The sequence below is a fragment of the Bombus vancouverensis genome, chromosome 4, assembly GCF_051014615.1.
Source record: "Bombus vancouverensis nearcticus chromosome 4, iyBomVanc1_principal, whole genome shotgun sequence".
NCBI classification, from domain to species: Eukaryota; Metazoa; Arthropoda; class Insecta; order Hymenoptera; family Apidae; genus Bombus; species Bombus vancouverensis.
In genome coordinates this window covers 16018894-16039048 of record NC_134914.1, presented here as the reverse complement: position 1 = coordinate 16039048, position 20155 = coordinate 16018894, and the positions used below count along the sequence as shown (strand labels likewise).

Below are 20155 nucleotides of genomic sequence, written 5' to 3'. Positions count from 1 at the left end.
GTGTGAGGTAGGAGAATATTTATAGACGTCAAAACGATGTGAAAAGTTTCTGTAGAAAAATGTCGTTTGAGGCTTATCTCTCAAAACAGAAACGATAATATTTTATGCTGGAAATATACTGGTATCAATGAATCAACTGATGAATCTTTCTGTCTATCTCACTCACTTCGTGTTTTCCATGCTAAGATCGACGGAACGAAATAAATGACACAAAATATGGATGGAATTTCGGGTATAAAAGAAAATTCTATAAAATATCCCTCGCGTATTATGCGAGAAAAAATTTCTCCCTATATGTATTCGCTTTTTACTTTGATTTCTTGTGTATATTTTCATATGTCGATACATTTTATTCTTTAAAAGAATATCGCAGCATTGAACAAGGAATTTGTCACTGTTTCCATGAAAACCTTTGGAAGCTTAAATTGGAAACCGTAACGTGATACAATGCAAATAATATCAAACGAGTATATTTTGAGTTAATGAAATACTACTTGCTCCAATTTACTCTTTTCTGTTGCGAGAATCTCTCGATTGATAAAACTCTTCAAAATGAATTTGTTCGAAATGCTGCAATTCGCGAAGTTCTTTTTACCAGATTATAGCTTGTAAAATTAAAATTCAGACTTTTCTGATAGGTGGTCTGTAGTTAAATGTTAAGTAATGTAAGCTAAGCTTTTGTAGTCACTCACGGCGGCTACGACGCAACGATATCATTTGTGAGTCAAATACGGTTATGCTCGTATCGATACTCGTACACCTTCGTTTTCCGCGCAAAGCACAAAGCTACTCGTAAACATTTAACATAAATTTCGTAACGTATCATTAAGCTAGGCACTTGGGTAAGTTCGCCTCGATACGGCGGGAATTTCAGATCCAGGAAATATTTCTGAAGCATGCGCGAGCATTTATCACGCGAGCGAACCCTTCGAGACGATTGTGCCGCATTCTCCGCAGGAAATTTGATGGGAAGATACCGCGGAGAAGGTATACAAAAGGAAAACGCGGTTCAGTCTCGACGACCGTGCACTTCATGACCCACTGTACATTTTATTTACTGCTCTTTATCGTATCTCCATCTCCATCCCTATTTCTAGTCGTTTCTTTTTGTTTCCTGGCGATATCACAGCGTACCATAGAATTGAAATATAGAAAATCAAACGTGTATTCGGTGTCATAAAATTTGATGAAAATCACTCGGCAGTGAGCCAATTTGAAGAAATTCTATTCTTCTCGTCTTTCATTCTCGTTTGGTTTCAAGCGAAAGAAGGAATTTTAACGTCTTAAAAAAATCCTTAATATAACATTGAAACGAGAAATTATACGTATTAATAATAATCCTTCCTTACGTTTCTCAGACACGAGGAAAATCTTATTTTGATCGGAAACGTTTAAAAAGATGTAGGAAAATTAACTCGTTCTTTGTGGATTCGATTTTCGTTACGTATAACGGAACAATTTTTTAATTCTTAAATGTCAAATAGGATGTATTTCATGCCGTTAAATTATTCTGCTCATTTCTCATTTTCTAAAAATTGTAAAAGATTTTTCTTTTACAAGGAAGTTCGAACAACGAGAGAGTCAATAAGCCGATGAACGACGACGTAAGAGAATTATTAATCGACAAGATGCAAATTTAAGAAAGTTCGATTTTTAACACTCGTTTAACAGGCAATGGGCGTGTAGCTTGTTCGATAAATTGAAAATCAATGTACTTCTTTCCCACAGAAAATAAATTCAATTGTTAAATCCTTTATCTCGTTGAAGATTAAAAGGAAGAAATTACCGTTGGACGAGAAAAAACGGTATTTCATTTTTTCTCACCAGTGATTTTCCATCGACGGTATAGTTGTCTAATTACAATCGGAAAACGGTCGCAACGATTCTATATTGCACCTCGATGCAATATCGGACATAAATGAACATTATAATTAGCGCATTGCGTCAAAAAATTAAATCTATCATTGTACGTGCAACGCACACATTGTTGGGAATGAGGTAATTGAAATAGGAAATCGCTGAGGGAGGAAGATTTAAATCTCTTGTTTAATTGAACTCATTTTGATCACGGAGCAATTTTGAGCTCGCATTTATTTCGTAAATTGCCCCGACGTTGCGGTTATATTTTCGAATAAATCTGAGAAATCATTAATATCCATTCATTTGAGTTTCTCTAACTTTATATAATATTTTATATACCTGACGGGATTTTAAAAAAACAAAAAAAGAAAAAAAAAGAAAACAGAAAAGAAAAGAAAGAAGGAAGAGAAAAAATATCAATCGAGCAAATTTTGATCAAATGGAATTAAATTTTCGAGAATAGAAGTGATCGATGTAAAAAGCTTCGGTAAATATCTATAAGTAAACCTTGCAAATTTTATGATACTATAATATAGATATATTATGTAATAAATTTGTAATAACGTAAATAACGTAATAAGTAACGTAATGTGTATAATGCGATATTATATAGTAAATATTGGATATTAAATCTATTTACGGCATGGAAACAATTCCGTTATTATTATTTTTCTATAACATTATATAAGTACCTATTATCGTGTTCCAGATTGTAGAGTATTTATAAACATATCGTGAATAAATGTTTTTCGATAATTTAAAAAAATTAGGTCGTTCTACTTCAAAGAAATTCTTCGTGGGAAGTGATTCGATTCTGTTTGAAAATAATTGTGGAATTCGCTCAATGATGTCGACACTGAATCTCGGCTTACAAGAAATGGCGACTGCGATTCATTAACTTGTTACAAAGCAGCGACGACCGTGGTAACGAAGTTTAGCTCATTTAATTTCCTCCCCCATAATTGCTTCTGCAGACATTGGTTCTCTTACTTTCGAATATCGGGGCTTACTTTCAAATTAATGTTATTTGTGCTCTCGTCGACTTATTCTACAACTTCTTAGGACAAATTAATTTAAACGGCAATGATGGTTTCTTAATTGCTAACTGTAGTTCTCTGTGTTACGTTAGCGAAGCTGCAAGTTAAACCGTAAACTGAAACGATGTCGAAGAACCTTTTACGTAGAAGTTCATTTTTCCATTTATAAATACAACGTCGAATAGCGTTGGATATTTTTAAAAAAGTTAGCTGAACGTATGATATTTAAAATATAATTTACCATCTGTCGCGTGCTTTTGTGAAATTACACGTATTTTTTGGAAATTCCTTTGAGATAAATTTTGCAGAATGAATCTGTTTGAATTAATTATTGCAAAGACCACGCATTCTTCCAGCAAACCGACAGTGTATTACAAAAAAGCACGGTAGTCCGAGTAAAGGTTCTTGACTCCTTTTAACTTTCATCGATTCGGTTCTGTCATCAATCATGGACGTCACACGTATTCCCATACGTAAAAGTTATAAAAGCAAACATACGTCCTGACAACCCATTGTGTTCCTCGTTAAGCATAAAAATTGAGAAATATCACGTGAATGACGTTAATCAAGATAGTTGTAATAACTGCGGCTGGAAAGAAAGCACGAAACGCGGACGCAAGTTAACGCAGAGACGCGTAATTTCGCTGAGAATTAATCGAAATAAATCATGGAAAATTTATTCGTGCGATACAAGGGTGCAGGATCGTTCGTTATACCGTCTTTTCAACATTGCGATTAATGTCTTTTGCTCGTACTATTAATATGCGTCTACGAATTCATATGAATAGTCAAAATGTGAATCGGATTTTAATTAATGCTTTAAATTAACATTGGTACTTTCAACGTTAAAATAACACAACTTTCTTTCATAATATTTTATAGTAATATATACAACAATAAAGCCATATTTTATATAATATCTTTACTTGTGACTAAACATTATACAATAAAGGATTATATGAAATTTAGTATAATTATAGTAAAAGTATCGCATGTACAAAGGATAGACCGTATCACTTAGCGTTCTTCAAATATCAGCGTAAAAGAAATATGAAATTGTAAAAATTGGAATAACATGAAAACTATGTAAATGAAAATGTATCCTATGTGATAAACAAAAAAAAAAATAAAAAATATTTACGTTTCTACTTATTTGCAGATAAAACATTTATTCAAAATATATAAAAGTACTGCTTTTGGTTATCGGCTTATGTTTATTCGATTTTTTCGATTTAATCGATGTTTTGAAAGAGGATTTGTGTTTAAATATTGAAAGATCTGTTTACTATGCAAAAGTAATTACATGCACTGAATACTACGTATCTATAAATTTAACTTCGTAACTTTGATTTTAGTTAAAAAAAAAAAAAAAAACAAGTCCCCAACCATGGAACAAATATAAAGCTTATTCTCTATTTAATCATCTCTATCGAAACTCTGTGCTACTTTATTTTTCATAAAATCAACTTTTACTTGTTAGAAATCAACGTTAATTTCGAACGATCGATTCTAATTACGTTAAGAAGAAAACCAAAGAAGAGCGAATTTCGATATCACAGAACTTGAGAAAAATTGGAAAATTTACTCTATACTCGCACAACCCTCGTATTAAAATAAACAATTCACTCGATAGACGAGTTACGCAAGATTGGCGTGTTGGAAATCAATCAGAAATCTTTACCAATACTCGATACTAATTTATCTCTTACTGTGTACTCTTTTTTCATACAACTGAGATTCTTCTTTGGTATTTATCGTAACTTCGTTAACTCTACGATCCAATTCATCGCATAGATAGCATATATATAAAAGTGCATTACATACAATATCCAACTCACCATAAAAACGGTGCGAACCAAAGCGCATCTTGGACGTAACTCTAAGCCACTTTCTGCACCCTTCCATCAAAACTAATTTCCAATATTCGTTGCTCGACTCGGCACGAGTCTACGTTTCGCGTGGAGAAGCTTCCGGGAACGTGGTCCATGAGCGTGAAGGATCAGGTCGCAGTTCGCGTGCTGATCGAAAAATAATGCTGTTTCGCGACAACGGTATTACCCTACCGGTGGTCTTCGCCGTGATGCGATTACAAAGTTGCCAGGCGTCGTTCGTAGTTTACATCGAACATTATTAATATGCATGAGCGAATCTTACGAGCCGTGTCTCGTGTAACCACCACGGAGATTTACGCGGACGTGGAATGTGTCGCGAGTCTCGTAGACACGCGGACGTTTCCACCGCGTTCGAGAACGAATTTTCCCGCGTTTTCCTGATTTTCCTTCGTTTCATAGAAATATCGGTATTCCCTGGATGGAGCCGTGGTTGGAATTCCAACGTGCCCCATAGTGATAAATAATACTGCTGGCAACCTCTCGGTGTTTTATGTATTCGAATGCCGATGGCCGACGGCCATTTGTAAGCGCCGCCGCGAGACGTTCGCCGGTATAGAACCAACTTCCAAGTTTACTCGATCGATCGACTCTTGATTAATTTTTCGAATTACTACGGCTACGTTGAGCCAGCCCGTTCTTTATTCACATTAGACGGATCGATCCTGCGGTGGATTATTTATGAGGATTATTTACGTGTCTTTCATTTATTAAAAATCGCTATTGCGATCATTAATGCTACGACTATCAATTAGTTTCAATCTACGCGTCAAAAAAATTAAGAAAATACGACAGACTATGTTTGTTAAAAAATTCATTAATTTAAAATATTAAAAGTAAAAAGATAGAAGTAAGAAATGAAACTATATATATAACATCAAGATAGGAATTCGGGATTTAAAAATACCTGCTTAAACTGCGGTAAAAAAATTACAAAAAGTATTCGCTTTGGCCCGATTCCTCCGAAGAATGTCATAAAACTTTGTTCTTGTTGTCGAAAATCCTTAACTTCGTTGTAACGTCTGCGAGCGTAACAAGACCATGAAGGAACGCATTAACGATTACGTAGGTGATGCAACTTTAACTGGATTGTACATGGTCGAATTGCGCGAATCGCCTTGCATCAGGCTAAAGCGGCAGAGATCGGATTAGGAATCAAGATACAAATTTCCGGAATTTTTAAGCGAAAAAGATTAACAACGCACAGCGATGGATCGCTCGAGTATCACGAGAAATGAACCTCGTAATCACTCGTGGACATCACTGAAAATAATAAATTTGGTTGGGGTCTATGGAAACGTTCATCTCTTTAAGTAAATCTAATTTAGATTATTTGTCAAGCTTGTTTCTTACGTAAGTTTTAAGAGTAACCATCTTCTTTTCGAATAGTTTTTTCTTTCGTATCACTGATACAAAATGAAAGTTACACGACGAACGGAACAATATCAGTTCCGCGTAAAATGCAAATTAATTAAAAATACTCAATGTGTTCATTTAATATCGTTTTACATGCCATATATTATAATTCCAGTACATCGTTCGATACGATTAATTAGTTAACGAGTTATTAACAATAATAGAAAAACTACAAACAGAAATGAAAATATAAACGAAATGGCGGTGATTTATTTATTTTAATGAAGAGATATCGAATTTCATAAACATGCATATATAATTAACATTGAAATTAATATTTATAAAATTGAAATGCTTTATTATATTTCATATCATACCCAGCAGCCGTCTTGATACTTTTACCACTCTATTATTTACATTAGAAAATCGATCTTCGAATGCACTTTACTTCACAGAGCTATTCAAACGATTTAAAAGCAAAGATTCCCGCAAAGATTCGATGATATCGCTCTTAAAATTTCAAATTTCGTCTAAATATATTTTAAATAATTTTCCCTACCTGTATTACAGTGTAAGAAATATACATTTTCCTTAATTATACACGTACTCGCGATATATTATAAAATTGATAACGACACTCGCATATAATTGATACTCTGAATCGGCAAATGTCACCACATCGATAAACATCATTCAATAATAAACCAATGAAATCGACCTACCGTAAAAAATGCGCGAGAATTCAGCGCAGGGCACGTGGCCGCCACGAAAAGGAAGTTTCTACTCACATGTTTAGTGGCAGTGTAGCCGGTGATCTGTTGAAGCTTGCTGCTGACCATCTTCGTCCCCGGTTTCGTCGGTTTCTCGCTCTTGTGCCATATACCGATCACACCCGTGATTATCAACGCCACTAGCGTAATGATACCGATCAACAACGACAGAGTCACGATTTTGCTACGGGGCGATATTACCATTGCCATTTTTCCTCGTCTTTCGGACTATCTCCCCTTCCTTTGGGTATCTTACTCGTTCACCAACACTTTGCCAACACCGAATCGGTTAATCCGAATATTTCAACGAACAGTTTCCAACCAGTCTAACCAGATGGAAAACGATCAATCAATTAATAACTTCGATTAACATCAATATATCATTTATGTATATATATAATATATCTAGGTATATGAATATATATCTCTCTCTTTGTTTCTTCTTTTAGGGGAATAGGAGCGGGGACTAACTAGAATATTCCTCTCTCATACGGCCATACATCAGTGCCGACAACGATTTTCAACTAAGGCTGCCGCTGTTATTATAACTTTATCACGTCCTCGTACTCGAATATCGACGACGTGTCAGCCGAGTCCTCGTGCACCCTCCTTAAAGTCATCTGGCAGAATGTGACTCGTTCTCCTGGCTCGATTTTCCAAGATCGATCGTACGATCTTCCACAGCCTCGCCTCTAACCACCACCATCAACGCTTCGAGGTTTTCTCTCGGACCGCTGTTTCAAATTTCTTTCTCTTTCTTTCGGAGATCCCGTTCGCCGTTCGATTCGATGTTCCTTCGATTCAGCTTCCGCTCCAAGAATTCTCTTTGGAAACCTCGCTCGAAGAGGATGAAGAAGAGGACTCCGTTTGCCTCGTTGCGTTTGGTCGGTCCTATGTTTAGCAGGAACTCGTCAGTCCTCCGTCCATGTCTCGCACTTTCCGAGCTTGACTCAACTTTCCCCAACGTACTATCTCGATCGCTTGTCACACGTCCGGTTTCGCTTTCGGAAATTTCGCGACGAATTACGGAAATTTCTCCAGGATATATCGCTCACCGCGGATACCACGATTCCACTACGGCTCAACCCTCTACGGAGTTGGAAGAGGTCAACAAGTTTAACACGCTTTCGAGAACTTGGTCGACGAGGGACTCGCTCTTCTTCGAATTCCTTAACGTCGTCCTTCGTAACCCCGCTCCTTCGTAATTTCGTCGAGCACTCTACTTCGTACGGTGCACCCGGTATACACTCGCGACAGCCGATGGTTACGCATTAAAGCGATCCTCTTCGTACCTGTCTATCCGATAATCTTGCGATGGCTCTTTTCCGTAACTTTCGTGTACGTTTCAGTTTCTGATCGTTCTTCTAATTTTTCGTCACGGGGAAGATTCTTAATACTGATCCGAGTATAACAATTGAAACTTCTTTTTCTTACGGTTCTTTGCGACTTCAACGCGTTAAACTAGCTTCGCCCAACCTTCTTCCGAGGAAACGCTACTATACGCGTGCAAGATATCGAGACGCGTCAGACATTTTTTCAATTCCATAAATTTCCCTCCCGTGACGAGAAAGCCTTACGAAGAAACAGGTTTCCCGGCGCACGAAACTCCAACAACCTTCTTATAGACTCAATAAACAAAACCTTATCCCTCCACATCGGTTCTCCTCTGTCCCGGAGCAACCTCTCTCGGAAACAGCCGTGTTCTCCAAGCACTTGAGGCTCGAGCGATCACAAGAGCAGACACAGAGTTTCCCGTTCCGAGTAACAACGTGCTCTTTTTTTTTCTTTTGCCTTTTCTATCCTACGTCGAATTCGTATTCATTCCGACGCGAAGGAAGAAACGTTCGATGGCGTTCTACCGTGGCTCCCAGCGAAACACGATGCACACTTGCGCGGATCAACAAGTTTAACGGTCGCGAGGGGTCAACAACAACGAGTTCCGATAAATTCGTCTGAATAATCAACAATAAACTTCTCCGGGGAATTGTTTCAGCAACGAGATACACCGGAGAATACCTTCTATATTACACGGTTGCCCTCGGCCGTTCGAGGATTCGTTTAACGAGGCCTCCGGAAACGAGAAGCCTCGGAAGACTCTCTTCAACGATCTTCGATCCCTCGTTCGTGTTCCCACTCCTCGTCGTCCTCGTTTCACCGTGGCCTTTCAGACCTGCCTCTCTTGGACTGCACCGCCGTCGATTCAGGCGGCCTCTAATCGCCGTGGAAAGTCACTTTCCTAGATGTTATGAAAACAACCAGACGTCACGAATTTTCCGACTGCAGAGTTAATAGGGATTCGAGAGACCTTTCGATGCAGCTTCAAAGACACGTCTCGGTGGATTGTTGCGAGAAAATAGGACCATTCTCGATGAATCAAAAGCTACGTGAGCGAAGGATTTACGATGTTTAGAGAAGTTTTGTCAGCGTGGAAAATTGTGGTCGGATTGGTGGATGTTTGCGGTGAATGTTTGACACAGAATTAATGCTTCCAGCGGTAAATATTCGAGACGCGAACATTTCCTATAGAGTATGGTTTGCAATGATTATCATTATTGATCGTCGTTGTGCACAATGTTTTGTACACGATGCAAAATACCAATTTGATATTATGTATACAGTTGGGGATAAAAGAAGGTTATAAAACTGACATTCGAGGATTTTGATATCAGAAACTTTTGTACTAGATATTTTTTAATACGTTGGCAACGATACATCGTTCTTTATGTCGCTCAGTTTTGAAACTTTCTATGGTCATTAAGTTACTCGTTTGATTTTCCACTTTATGAAAGTTATGTAAACGCAGGAAGGATGTTAATTGTAAACAAATTCTAGAGATTTTTAATTGAAAGTTAGACTATCCCTAACTTTAATAAAAGTAACGAAGTTAATTTTCAATTTGTGTATCGAAAGTTCGACGGCTACTACGGCCAGAATATAATGAGACGATATAATTTGGTAAATTGCTTGTTCTTTACAGAAGTTGGCCATCGACGTAAACTGTCCTAGAATGAGAATTTAATTGCTCGAAGAATCGCTATTCTCTTTACTAATTAATCAACATTGTGGTCTTAGCGAATAAAATTGATAACTTGCCAAGTGCATTCGCTAATAGGGATATACTTCGAGGCGTTAATGAAGATAAATCTTCTTTAAAGAAAGTTTTTTAATAATCCTTCCATTTTTTATCTACCTAGAGAAAAATATATCCTCCATTTACAAAAGTTATATTTCTGACAAATTACATCTTCCTTTTCAGACATACCACGATCTTCGAATTTTTTACCTGTCAATCACACTGTTATTTCGATAGATAAAGAAAAACTTTAGCGTAAAGTCGAAGCTTTGTAATTCTTTCACTTTTGCTCTCGAACTTACAAATATTCTAGACAAATTGATATATTTTCCATCTGAAAATGGTAGAAAAAAATTCGAGTTCCTTGTATACGTATTTGTAAGTTTCTACGATACGAGTCACAAATAAATCTCTACATCCTTCGCTTCTTCGTCTACGAAAGGGTATGTAAAACTTCTGGGCACAATTTTCCAATATTCTATCTGAAAGTTTCTTTCGTTCGAATGTCCTTAGCTTCGCAAGTATTAGATTGATCCGAGAATTGTATAGATCATATGGCGTGGTTCTATAAATCATATAATTTGGCTCTACAAATCCCAGGTAGCTGAAATATATGTACGTTATAACTATCGAAATATAAGATGCAACAAGATGTTATAATGTTGCTGGAAATATTAGTTTGCTGTCGAGAATTTGATCCGTAAATCCGTGGACAAACTGCATCTTATTGGACGAGATTCAGTTATAAAAATGTGCGATAGTAGCAGCTTTCACAGTCTTTTGGTAGATCTTCGCGAAACTTTTTCACGGGAATAAATACGATATTGAAAACTTTGGTTGTAAAGAAAAGATATTTCATAGACGAATATAAAGGAAGAATTCTTTATTCTTTATCGTTAATAATAAAATATTTGTAAGATACCTATAAGATCATAAGATAAAAAGAAGAAGAATATTTTCTATCAGAATGTTTAGCTGGAAGAATATTTTAATAACAGAATCGATTTGCCTTTTGAACGATTCTCACGAACAATTCTCTGAGATATCTCCAAGATTGAAAAACAAAAATCGTCTTCTTAATTCGTTCACGATTAACAGTTCGCTTCGTCAAATCGAAGGAAACGCCATTCGGTTAGTAGAACATCCCTTGCGCGCTGAAAATTGCAGGGCGCGAAACACCACGAACTAAACGCGAATTAGCGGCATGGAATCACGGCGGGACGTGTTGGATCTTAAACACTGGGATCAATTTTCCCGGGTGTTATCGCGGTCACACAGTAACAGCATTTTCATTCGACGAACCTCGTCCGTTAGCAGGCAACGCTATTTTCATTTTACACGGTAAAATGCACGGGCGAACGCGGTCGCGAATGTTAATGCGGCCGGTATCGAAGGACGTAATGAAAATGAGGAACGCATTAGGCTATTTGGACCAGGTTGAATTTCGACCACGCTGATTCGTCCCTGTGTCGTAAATTCATGAGAATTAAGTGTAAATAATGTACAAAGTGTACGTTGATTTAATCGTTAAATAATTTTTTAAATAATCGTGGATAAACAGTGGAAGAATATTTGAGACATTCGGAGAAAAACCTCGAATTATTGTTATTTGAGGATATGTATTTTAAATGCATACTGTATGCCATTTTACATGTAATATAATAAAATTATGAGCAGAAGCATCCGCAATAATTTTAATTCTGAATGATTAATTTTCAAAGTTTGTATATTTATAGTGATTTCATTGAAATGTTTAATTGATTTTTCTTTCAGAAATAAACTACGATTTACGCGATACGATTACTCGGCAACGTCAAATATTAAATGCTGTTCAATTTCTATATTGATAATAACAACTTTTTAATCGAATTTTGTTACTTCATCGCGGGTAAATTTAATTTCAGGGATCATATTATCTTATTACTGGAATATACGTACTGATCAATAGGATTATTACCATTCTTTTAGCAAATTCTGCATTGTAAAACATTTTTCCATATTCGTTACCATTTCTCATATTCACTGGTAGAATAAAAAAAGCATGAAACGCGTCGTGTCTAAACACGATTGATATTCAGATTCAATACTTTATGTTCTAAAAATATTTCGATAGCTTTCAACATTATCCATAAAACTTTTAATCTATTTGGAATTATATTTCCTATAATATCTATCTTAGATTAAATCAATTGTATCGAATTTAAATAACAGGGCAAGAGCATCCTATTAAATTACATTAAATTCCATTGTACTTGATGATACTTATTAAATATTTAATTTTCCGTCTTAACCCCTTAACCTACGATTTACGTTCGAGAATTTTGGTCCGAAAACATAAACAGGCTATTATATATTGTATTATATATTATATTTGGCCCGATCATCGTACTACGGGCTATACCCGTAGTTGTAGGTTAAGGGGTTAATTCAACGTTCTTCTTTTATTATCCGGAATGTGTAGGTTAGCATAGTTGAGATATTATCACGTTTATAAAAAGCTATATTCATTTTTCGTTACATCTTACGTTTTCCATGTGTAATTTTTTTCAATTAAATAACAATTATTATTACTAATATTTGCAATACTTGCAAAAATTTAAGTTTCGACAAGTTACAGCTGAAGAATACCTCACGTAAACGAGATCCCATCGAAAAGGTCTAAATCATGTCCCGCTTTTAACATTCTATTCTATTCTATTCTATTCTCAACAATAACCGGACAATTTCTGCACACAAATCACCTCGTAAGTCCGCAAATTACTACGGATCACGACCTGAAAATCTGAAACGGGAGTATTGTCAAAGCAGAAGCTGAATCAAAGAGGAGCACGACGGTGATTCGTTTACCGCGGCCATATCGGTTCACCATCATTCAACATTGGAAAGCCACCGGAAGGCTGGCTGGATAGCGCGTGACGCTTCTTCTCACAGTTTCAGAATCACGACTGATTCACCGAACGAATATTATTAATTCAAACTGTTATATAATCGCCCGCAATTCAGTGCCCAAGTTCTCGTCGTTGTTGATTCCATATTCGAGAATATACATAATTTAGAGATATTTAAATTAGTATTCGAATTATACTAACGAATGTTACCTAGAAGAAGAAGAAGAATCATTAGACTAGGATGTTCGTTGCAAATTCATATTTTAATGAATATAGTGAAAAAATAGAAGTTGGTTAAAAAGTTGTTTCGCCTAATAAATATTGTAAAGAATATTCAGATATCAAATGTATTTTCTAATCAAGTAATCGAATTATAAAATCTTCATTTATTTTATGAATATAAATAAAGATCTTTAAGCGTCGTTATACTTATCGATCCAATAGTGGCTAATATTTTAGAGTTAGGATTAAAACTTCCGACACAATTTACGCAATTAGTTATTTTGTCTTACAGAGTCTTATCACCTACTCGTAAAATTTTTTTAATTACGATTATCTATACATGTTGAATATAGAATATTTAGGTATACGTTACAAACAATTCTAGCCCTAAGACGAGCAATTAATGCATTGGATCGCGGATTTTTGCGTTAACGTTCGCATATTTTCGACAGCTTCTATAAAAAGGAATTCAAACAGAGATTTTGCGCTGAAATTCGAGGAAAAATTCCGCGGAAATTTGGTCGTATCAGGTGTAATTCACTTTGGAACCGTTATGCCGCAAATAATGAAGAGAGGGAAAATTGTCACGTTCGTGCATTTTTTTCCCCCAATTTTGGTCACGATAATTGAGTTTCTGTTGCAATGTTTTAGATCGAAAAATGTGTTCGTGCCTCTATTCTGTCGAAGCTTCGACGCGTATGTTGCAGCATTCTATTTCTATCTTTTGAAACTTTCAGCATCGATTTATAGAGATGCTAAGTAAATCTTAGAAAAGATTTTTTAAAATACGTTTGAAAAGATATTCCCGAACAAAGTGAGAAAAATATTGTGATTAGGTAAAGAGAAGATGTTGGTAGCTAGTAGTTTTAAAGTAGTTAGATTAAATATTATAATTTCGTAATTTAAGACTTGACAGATCGAGTATCACGATTTCGTAACTTCAGAATGTCTAGAAATGTTATTATTTCTGTTTACTTTAACGCAGTATGAAATATCACTTTTCAAATCTGCGTACTTGTTTTTACATTTATCGACACATCGTTCGATTTCGCGGTAAAAGCGATATCTCGTTTTATAAAACATAAATTGAAAGTTAAGAGGTACGTGATGATCGTCGATCACGAAATCGTATTAAAAGCACAAACAACGCAGCGCCACTTAAAGTAATCGATATCGTTTCAATATTACTTGAAATGCGCGCTGTACGAACAGAAAAAGAACATTTACACGCAATAAGTTTCTTCCAATATTACGGACTCCGATTGTAACATTATCTTTTCCTCTCTTCAAGAAGAACAATATATTGCACAGACGTATAAAACTCCGGAGATGAAAGTTTCGTCGAGTTATGTATTTTATGGGCTGGTTTCAAACCAATTATTTCGAACTTCCACATTTTAAACTACCGAATGTATATATGAAGATTCATTTCCTTTTTGCATGCAGTGAGTCGCGAATGTACTTGTGCATTTATCATAGAAAAATTTTATGAATATCTTGTGTTATACAAAACATTTTAAAATCTCATGAATCACAAGTATCATGATGACGCTGATAAAGTTTGAAACAAATCTAAAAATGTATATGGAAATTACAAAATACAATAGGGGCTCCCTTATCCGAACATGAAATCTATTTACCAATAACGGATGCCTTCTTTCGTTTCAAATATGTGCTGTGCTTCATTACACGCATTCTTTCCTTCGTTCGAACGAATGAATTCTGATTATAAAAATGTATTACGAAACTAATAACGTTGTAATTATCGAAACAAAATACGGCATAATTAAAAAAGTGACGTAGATGTGAAAAGCCAGAATCACAGACACCAAAAGACAAAAACATCAAACACGTTGAGAATCATCTGAAGCACATAGATTCCTCAGATGGCAACAGTAGGATAATCTTAAACATACCGATGTAATGAAATGGTTTCATTGGGACAAAAATGATAATAACGAAGATTTTACGCAAATGGAACAGCAAACGAAAGTGGTAATGGAGAGGCGTCTTCTCGTATCGAAGCATTCGTGGCGTTCGGAAAAGAGTTTCGATGGTTCGAAATATAAAAGGAACGTAGTTCTATGCAGTTACTTACGTTGAAAGATTACGTGACTTAGCGGTCAAGAAGATACGAGATTCATAAATATTCGAAGAATCTGCCAATTAATCTTAACTTGTATTCGACTAAATGAAATTTCATATCAGAAAAGTGATCGTTGTATTATCTGAAAATTTCACTGTCCGAACAATTTTGTCTCTCTATTTGTTCTGATAACGGGGGCCCCGTTGTACTCTCGAAGAGACACAAATTCTTGGCATATGTGACCGCACTATCGATACGCATTGGAAAGGGCAAAAGTCATAAGAGATGGTTTCTACGTGGCCGCATTTTCAAGCGTCGAGAGTGCCTTATCATTATATTTCTATTGGTTCGGAAGCTTTCCAAACCCGGACACGGTTCCACGTTCCACGTAACCAGTGGAAGGTTGGTGGCCGGCGAGAGGAGACTTGAAAAATTCAAAGCGCAAGTCGGTCGAAGAGGTATGCAAATGAACGTGTTCCGCCCGAAGCAGGGCGGACCACGAGCGTGACCATTGCCACGACGACAACTTCCTCTGTTTTTCTATCTCTTCCGGTAAACACCGTTCGTAGCGGATGCTTTTTCCTCCGTTGCTCTTCCGGCAATTTGTTCACGCGCGTCTCCGCGCTATCGCCTAACAATATCTTCTTGCTTTACTTCAATTCCCCCTTCGCTTTTTTCCCAACCCCAACCCGGCGCGTTTCACTCGTTTTTATTCTAGGTATATTTTAATAACGAAAAAAGCGGAGAACAAAGACGGGTACAGAGGAGAAGAAAGAAGGCGAAAAGCGGAAGATAAACGAGTTTCCACGGTTTCCATGAGCTTTTTGCGCTTCGACTGCTTTTAATTCACAAAAGTAAACAGCCAGAAGTTCATACGATTTCGCTCGTTAATTCGATCCCCCTGCCCTCCAGCTGGCCCTTTTCCTCTCCACGGCTCGCCAACTTTCCACTCTCCTTTTCTTTCTTTTTTTTTTCTTCCCACTCTCAGTCGTCCATCGTCCGGCTTTTTCTCCTAGAATATCCTCAGGTAGCTCGTTTTCAGCCGAGTGAAAGGCCGGCGAGAGTTCATAGAAGGCGAATCACAGGCGAAACAAAACGCGGGGTGAAACCCCGTCCCTTCATTACACGAGAGACCCTCCTTTTTTCATTCTTTCTCCTTCTTACTCTCCTTGCGTTTATCTTTTACCTCATCCTGTTCTCGTCATTCAAACGCAAGGCATGCACCCGCGCTTGCTCTCGTCTCCTTCTGCAGCAGCATCGGGTCCTTCTTTTCTCGTGCTCCTTTCTCCTTTTTACTGCTCCATTTCTTTTCTCATCCCCTTCTGCTCTCGTCTCCATTCCTTACTTTTAACCGCTCGCGCATCCTCCATCGCGAACGTGAGCCACATATATTTCCCTGCTCTGCTCCGTTTCGAACGTCGATATCCTCTTGTTTCGGCCATCGATAATTTCCCGGCGTTTCCCTCGGGAGAAAAATGCACTCGGCTCGGCTTCCTCCACCGATCCTCGTACGTACGTGCGAGATCGTAGATATCACGTCGACAGTCGCTCCACTTTTCAAAACCGGACGTTATCTTCGCAGACAATCACGCGGATGCAAAACTCGATTTATATGGATTTTACGCATTCTTCGGATCATTTTATTACAGCTCATCCGTTGATTCTTTTTTATGTTACACTATGTCACGTAATTGTAACACACGCTAAAACTATAATGTTTGTTCGGTGCTGAGATCCTTCGCGTTTTATTGTACGAAACGAAATTTTATACACCGAGTCGAAACTTCTCACGTTCGTCTCATATTCTGGATTTATGTTTTCATCTTCTTATCCATTTATAGCTTTACGTGTCTATATATATCCTTATACATTGATATTTCTATATATCTATATTTTCATACCTTTACACGTTTACGTTTATAAGCCCAAGAAATTCTAACTCTCCTAGGAACGGTATCCTTGCAAAGTTATTGAACGCTTATTCTATCGCTTAAGAAATTATCAGTTGCCTGTAATAGACAGGGACCTGGGACTTTATCCTTTTTTAGCTTTCCATTCTAGCATGTATTGGTTCAGTCAGAGTGCTTCATAAGGATATATGAGGGTTCATGGGGGTTGTTTGCAACAGTCGCTAGGTAAGACCCTTCGAGTGCCGATAGCGTAGGAGTGGTCACTTGCAGAAGGAGAATTATCAATCACAGTAAATCAACCATTCTAGTAAATTCAAAAATATTTAGATGATCAATCGGCGCGTCTTACTGGCGCCAACGTGTCTCGTTCGACCTGTCATCAGATCTTTTTCTCGGACGAATCGACACTTTGTTCATTGAGACTTATCGTCGAACTAACTTTCAAATTAAAAAATCAGAAACGTCTCAACGCATCAAACGCGTTCAGTTTATATACAGTGCAGGTAAAATAAATCTAACGATGTTTTCGTACTGGCAAATAATCTTTGTAGGTCTTGTTGTGATAAATTGATAAATAATCTTTGCTGGTACACCCTATCGAGTCCAGGGTCTCGAACAATTTGCGATCCTCTCGAGACTATGGTCTCGAACAATGTTATTTATCGCCAAATTATTGCGGAAAAAGGTCTTGGTAATCTTAATGTTAAAATTGCATTTGCATTTCGTTTAGAATTGTTTATTATCCTCGTTTGCCGCTAGTTTATATACTTCCTTAAAAATACACAAGTTTACACAAGTATTTGATGTAACAAACGCATTGGAAATTTAATGTGATTTTAGGTTTTAGGAGCGATTATGCTCACAGTATGGTTGCCGAAAATAAATTAGTAATTTCGTATTTAATTACTGATGAATCCGCAAAATTACCAAAATTATATGCTGAACATGTGGTATCGTATTATATCGTGTATGTTAATATTGTATATTATTTTCGCGACATTTTCAGTCGTTTATTGTCAATGTAACATTAAATTATATTAAACAATTCATTTCAGAATTATCATTTCTGTATATAATCGTACATCTCACCGTGGATTTTATTGCAAATATTCCGTCTACATCGACCTAAAGATTACTAAAATTATATTTTCTAATTAATTACGAGTTTAAATATGCTTAAACATTTCCAAATAGTAAAATAACGAGTTATTTTACTCGACGCATCAGATAATGCAATAATTCATAGAAAAGTTATTTCTTTTAAGACACATAGAATTAATCCAAACGATTTATAAACCAAACAACGCGCTGTATTATTTAAAAGTTGTGATATATTTTGAAATATTTTATTCAAACAATCTTGAACCCTGACATACACTGGGAGAACCGAACGATCATAGCGGACGAACCCTCTTGAATTTTCACGAGCAGCGGTCACTGCTCCTTTCAAAAATACACGATGACCGCTTTTTAAAGGTTCGCAAAAATTTCTGAAGGCGAAAAGGCAATCAGGTACAAACGACGGCTGCTATGAAACAAAGATAACCCGGGGGAAAGGAAATTAAATTCTGTATCTACTGGGTGCTGACAAAACACGAGGCCCTGCTCGCTAACACAATATTCGTTCTTGATTCTTTCCTTGTCGTTTCTCCGGCCCAGGAATATTGCGCCTTTAAAGATTCATATTACTCACGAAACGTCGAAAAAGAGGATCGCGCACGATGCCTTTGATCCGTGTCTGGTGAAACGCGAATTATTTGAAAAATTCGCGTGCCTTCTGAGAAAGAGGAAGAGAGAAAGGAAGAGACTTCACGATAGGATCGTTCGTTTTATCAATAATTTCGTTATTTCACACGACTCTTGGGCATGAGGTAGCTTCGAAGAAGAAATTAAGAAGCCTGTTTCTCTCGGATCGATAGGAAAGCGGAAATTAATTGGTAAATTTCGTCAATTCTGTAATCAAGTAGCAGTGTTATTTTTCGAAGTCAAAGCCCGATAAGTGTAAATTTATTCGATGTCTGAATTTAATGAACTCGATAGAAATTGAATGAATTTGGTAGAAAGAGCGGAAACATTCTATCCTACATATTTTATCAAGTTTTGTAATTACGAATCATGGCAGTTTGATATTTGAAAATTTCGCCAGCTTCTATTTAGCGGCGCTTAAAGCCGAGAAAATCAATTTCACGTTGGTGATGAAATTATAATTTGCCCGCCTTCGTTTTATCTTAGTACAGTATTATCTACTTGAATATTTATATAATAGCATATCATATATATGTCCGGCTGCTGTCGTATCATTAATACTGTGTCGTCCTATTTTTAATTTGCATTATTTAGAATATCGATGCAATTTTCATTTCCGTTTTAGTCTTTTATAAGCTGTACTAATTTAATAATCTGTTTGTATCTAATTTATCTCACGATTGGTCAATTAATAATCGAAGGACTAGAACACTTCAGCTGTTATTTTACTATCACTCGTAAAAAACACATAATTACATCGTTGTTTTTAAGTACCTATCACCCAGAGAAGAACTTGCTGAATATCTTCCAGGATACCATCAGCGAATATCGAATTCCTTTATGAATTAAAGATCCTGCTATAAATTTACAGGAAGAAATAGCTCTATTTTCGTATTCTCTTTCTTTTAGAAGAATTAATTTGTGTGCGCTAGCTTTTAAAATATTAGGTCGTCTAAAAAGTTTCTTTCGTTTCATAAGGAACTAATGGATGCACAACATTTTCCATTTTATATTATTTCATCGAATTACGAACGATTCAATTTGTTCTATCAAGATAAAGATTACGACGTTCGACAGATTAGGTTTCATGTTTGTATAAAGATGCGTTGTTGTAAAAGACGGGTCTTTGTCGTAAAAGAAAGACACTTTTCGGACAACCTGATATTATGTGAAGCGGGTTGAAGCACAAGCGAGGTAATTCGTAAAACATTAAATACATTCTTCAAAACCTATAAAACCCTTCAACATACTCTAATTAAGGTTATATTATAGTATAAAACAAGTCTATCTTACTCAAAATTAAAAAAACTATGCCAAT

The 20155-nt window shown here is 36.4% G+C and overlaps 1 protein-coding gene across 8 annotated transcripts in view; it reads right to left on the bottom strand.

Annotated features, from left to right (window-relative positions):
- Mp (collagen XV/XVIII-type protein multiplexin) overlaps window positions 1-20155 on the bottom strand; it is a 344778-nt gene that overhangs the window by 151622 nt on the left and 173001 nt on the right. Inside the window, exon 1 of one of the 8 annotated variants that reach the window (XM_076617750.1) lies at window positions 6931-8327. The exons of the other annotated variants lie outside the window; for them this stretch is intronic. Within the exon in view, the coding sequence (XP_076473865.1) occupies window positions 6931-7122 (192 nt within the window). The 5' untranslated portion in view covers window positions 7123-8327. Of the gene's footprint in view, window positions 1-6930; window positions 8328-20155 lie in introns of those variants that run through there. 8 annotated transcript variants of the gene reach the window in all.